Here is a 4,380-nt window from a genome sequence, read left to right as displayed (position 1 = left end):
CCGGGTCGATAACTGGATCGGGTTTCAAAACTATGAATTAAGTATCAATGGACCAGGCTGTATACACCAATCAGATAAGAGTTTGCAACGTGTTACTGAGATAAGCTTGAAACCATTTTTTAAATTATTAGGTAACAATCGGGCTTTCTTTGTTTTGCTCGGCTTGGAATGCTATTGTTTTTTCCAAACATACACGCGCAACGTTAAATGAAAACTAGTTATGTTACCAATGGCAGATCAGATTAGAAATTTTAATTTAAAAAAAAAATTAAATGATGATCATGTTTTTAAATAAGTAAAATAAATTTGATTAAATTTTAATTAATTTAATAATATAATAGAAAATGAGACAAACAAAAAATATTTACTAAGACAAAGTTGAATTATCATGTGAAATTCATGACTAACACATGAAATTTATATATCCATATACAAATATAATACCATAAAAACTCGCTTGAAAAAAAAAATCATAAAAAAAATATTGAATGATGATATCAAAAAAGAAAATAAGAGTTAAAATCAAAATAAAAAATAAATTAAAAGTTAACATAAATTTTTGAATTTGAAAGTATTGAAAAAGTAAAAATATCAACAGCAAAAAAAATTTAAAAAAAAAATCACTATTATATAAGAATGATCCATATTATATCATAAAATTTATTGCCATTCAAATCTCATTTTCACAAGAATTAATTGCATTTACAAACGCAAAGAAATGAGATTTCAAGTTCAAATCTCATTTTCATCAATCTATCGTAGTGGAACAACTATCTATATCTTGAATGTAAAATGTTAAAATATAGACTTGGTTTCCGGGGGTCTGAAAATCTGGTTTCGTTAAATTGACATTAATAAGTACTTGAGTACTTAAGTTTCTCAAAACTATTACAATGTCATGTTCCATCTGTAATCTCAAAAGAACTGCAAAATGATTACTGATCCAATCTATTATGTCATGGAATTCATCCGTCTTCAATGTCATTTGATTTATCAGATAGAAAAGGTTCTTCAAGAGCAAGTTTTCCTTCTCTGGAGTCCTGAATCGTGATTTTAACTGCCTGCCTTTGATCGATTTCGTCTTCCTCCTTTATGAAGTCTTTTGCCTTTCCCCATAGCACAATATACAAACCAATAATCACAGCAACTCCTCCTATCAAGCTGCTATGTTACAACATAGGATTTTAATGAGAACCCATAAAAGAATATATTTCATTAAGACGGCACAGAAGAAAGCTCGGAAAAGATAAAAGTTCAAATCCTATTACCCTCCAGTGTAAATCTCTTCATGGAGAAAAATAGCAGCCAATACGGTTACAATAACTGTGCATAGAGGATTGAACATTGCAGAGAAGAGGGGACCCCTTTGACAAATTACCCAGGCCTGAACAAAGAAAGAAAGCCCAGATCCTATAATTCCCTGTTCATATCAGATAATTTAACATTTAGTAATTAATTAGGATATCAGTCGAGCATCAAGACAGCCAATCCCTAAGAACAACTGGAACTGGAAGAACCACTTACTGTGAACAAACAACCAACAAGTTCCAAGTATGAATGCAGTTTCCATGCATCCAAATCTTTCTCTAAGAATAATGTTAGAATTCCTGACTGTAGTGTTGCCAAGAAACACATCCAGGCTGACAAGGATAGATGGTCAGGAGAGCTAGCTGTAAGCGGAACCTGTTAAAATTTGTAATATTATATTAGATGCCAAAATGTTTGCACGAGTGAAGAGCAGTTTTAGATCCACGCACCTGCAAAATCAGCCAAATTGACCAGCAACAAGTGCTCACAAAGATAAACAGACAACCCAGCAACCAATCCTCACCTCCCGATATAAAAATGGTTTTGTTAAGTAGCTTTGGTCCCCTGAGCAATGCCATTGATATGGCTCCACTGACACATATTACTGTTCCTACTATTTTCGCGAAACTTCTGATGCTTCCGATCTTAATCTTCTCCAATCTATTCAATTACAAAAAAAAAAAACAACAACGCATTAATTACACGTTAATTTTGAAGTATGAAGTCCAAGAACTGGAGATCTAATTGACAAATGAGGTCTTGTCTACTGATCTCATAATCCAAGTGTTGATAGCTTCAATAGCACCATATATTTATGTGATGCTAACTGGTATCTCACTGTGAGCGTGTATTAGTCATAAAAAAAGGGAAATTTAAAGCTATGCTCAATTACCCGAGAGCTACTGCCATGACGAACGTGATGGCAGGAACGAGATTACCCATTGCACTTGCCATTGATGATGAGGCTAAGTATAGTCCCTCAGCAAAGACATTCTGATTGATCGTTACACTGTGGCAGGTTAAAGTAAGGAACGGTCATGTCAGCGGCTGGGGTTATTCGATCTCGATACATAAATTAAAGCAAAAAAGAAAAAAAGATTGCTATATGCATACGAACCCTATAAGTGAGGCCGAAAACACTAAACAAAAGCTCCTCAGTCCCAGGGAATTCCCAACTGATTTTCTCCTGTGAACGTAATTAAGATTATATTACATTACGAATTAATATGTGTGTGTGTGTAGAGACACATAGCAGTTTATAGAATATAGAAAGTACCTTGAGAAATAGGATGCGGGTACAATGACCACAGTTGCTATAGCTTGCCTGTAGACTACAAAGACCCTAGGACTCATTCCTTGTATAAGAGCAGCTCTTGTGATGAGAGAAACAATTGCATAGGAGAATTGCAATCCTAACATGGCCAGTGTAGGCTTGGAATCATCAAATGCCCCCATATCTTGCTTCTCAATTGTAACAAGCTCACATGTATATGTGTCTATATATATAGGCTAGAGGCAAGCATACGTACAGATTAAAAGCATAATCAATATACTCACAACATAATATTGTCTTCTGTGACATGGAGAGTGATGTCTGGACTTATAAAAGAACAAAAAATCGATTAAAATAAGAACAAAAACTCACGACAGCATCTGGACTTAACTTGGAGAGAGACATCGAAAGAAGGGTTGGTTTCTCGGAAGGATCCAGTTGTGTATGGGCTGGTAAGATTTTTTATCTCTCTCTCATATACACACACAAGATATATTATACAATATTCTAAATGGTGTGGGGAAGTACTGTTCCCCACATATAATGTAGTGTGAATTACTACAATAATTAACAGTACATTCCTTCCCTTTTTTTTTTTTGCATTTGTTTTCCAATTTTTCTCTTTTTTTTCTATTTTTTTTTTTCCAAAAATTCTTTATTTTTTCAACTTTCCTATTTTTTTCTTTTTTCTTTTTGCATTTTTTTTTCTTTTTTTTTTCAAAATTATTTTTGTTGATTTTACTTTTTAAATACTATGAATTGTTGCGGTGTTTTCCCACATAGTTTTTCTATTTTATTTTTTTTTATTTTTTAAAATTATATTTGATGATTTTTTTTAATATTGATCTGATTGAGAATTTAGTTTTGTAATTTTTTTTTCTTTAAAACATTGTTGATTGCTACAGTGTTTCTCTACATGGTTTTTTTTTTTATGATTTTCTCCGAAATTATCTTTTTTATTTTAGTTTTTTAATATTGAACTGGTTAAAAATTACAGTTACAATATGTGAGGAAAACACTATAACTTTCCTCGAAAATTTACTGTGGATTGCTATAGTGCTTTTTTCAACATGATTTTTTTTTTCTGTTTTTGTTATATTTTTTTCTAAAATTGTCTTTGTTAATTTTTTTTTTAAATATTAAGCTGGTTAAGAAATGCAATTACAAGCAAATGCAAGTTTTTCCTCACAAAACACTATGGAATGATACAGTTTTTCCTTATATGGTTTTTTTTTCAATTTCTTTTGTGTTTTTTTTTTTTGCAATATTTTTTTCTAAAATTATCTTCGTTGATTTTTTTTTTTTAATATTAAGTTGGTTAGAATTTAACTTTGTAATAAAGCTTAATCATGTGGGGAAAGCAATGTATCTTTCCTCACAAAACATTGTGGATTACTATAGTGTCTCTCCACATGATTTTTTTTTCTTATAATTTTTTCCAAATTATCTTTGTCAATTTTATTTTTTTTAATATTGAGTTGTTTGATAATTACAATTACAAGTCATTATAAATAAGGCTAAATCATATGGGGAAGCACTGTAACTTTCATCACAAAACACTTTGAATTGCTATAGTGTTTCTAACATAATTTTTTTCCCTTTTTTTTGTGTTTTTTTTTTTATTTTTTTAAAAAAAATATCTCTGTCGATTTTTTTTTAATATTGAGCTGATTAATAATATAGGTTTATAATTTTTTTTCTTTAAAACACTGTGAATTGTTGCAGTGTTTTTCCATATAATTTTTTCCAAAATTATCTTTGTCGATTTGTTTTTTGAATATTGAATTGGTTAAGAATTA

At 30.7% G+C, this 4,380-nt stretch overlaps 1 protein-coding gene across 1 annotated transcript; it reads right to left on the bottom strand.

The window, feature by feature from the left end:
* Window positions 1-650: 650 nt before the first annotated feature.
* Window positions 651-2,911, bottom strand: LOC118058207 (WAT1-related protein At4g30420). Its single transcript, XM_035070908.2, has 7 exons — window positions 2,585-2,911; window positions 2,426-2,494; window positions 2,201-2,317; window positions 1,758-1,968; window positions 1,525-1,683; window positions 1,269-1,420; window positions 651-1,161 (listed from the first exon to the last, which is right to left on the bottom strand). Exons 1-7 carry the CDS (start codon window positions 2,761-2,763, stop codon window positions 966-968), a joined length of 1,083 nt encoding a protein of 360 aa, XP_034926799.1. The 5' UTR covers window positions 2,764-2,911; the 3' UTR covers window positions 651-965.
* Between the last annotated feature and the right edge of the window lie 1,469 nt (window positions 2,912-4,380).

Source organism: Populus alba, chromosome 6 (assembly GCF_005239225.2).
Source record: "Populus alba chromosome 6, ASM523922v2, whole genome shotgun sequence".
Lineage (NCBI taxonomy): Eukaryota > Viridiplantae > Streptophyta > Magnoliopsida > Malpighiales > Salicaceae > Populus > Populus alba.
Note: the sequence above shows the minus strand (reverse complement) of the source record. Positions and strands in the feature narration are given on the sequence as shown.

Coding starts and splice junctions, on each gene's coding strand:
- LOC118058207 (XM_035070908.2), bottom strand. CDS start 2,763: ATGGGGGCATTTGATGATTCCAAGCCTACACTGGCCATGTTAGGATTG. Junction 1,969..2,200: donor GTCATGGCAGTAGCTCTCGG/GTAATTGAGCAT, acceptor GTAATTGAATAG/ATTGGAGAAGATTAAGATCG. Junction 1,421..1,524: donor TTGTTGGTTGTTTGTTCACA/GTAAGTGGTTCT, acceptor TGATATGAACAG/GGAATTATAGGATCTGGGCT.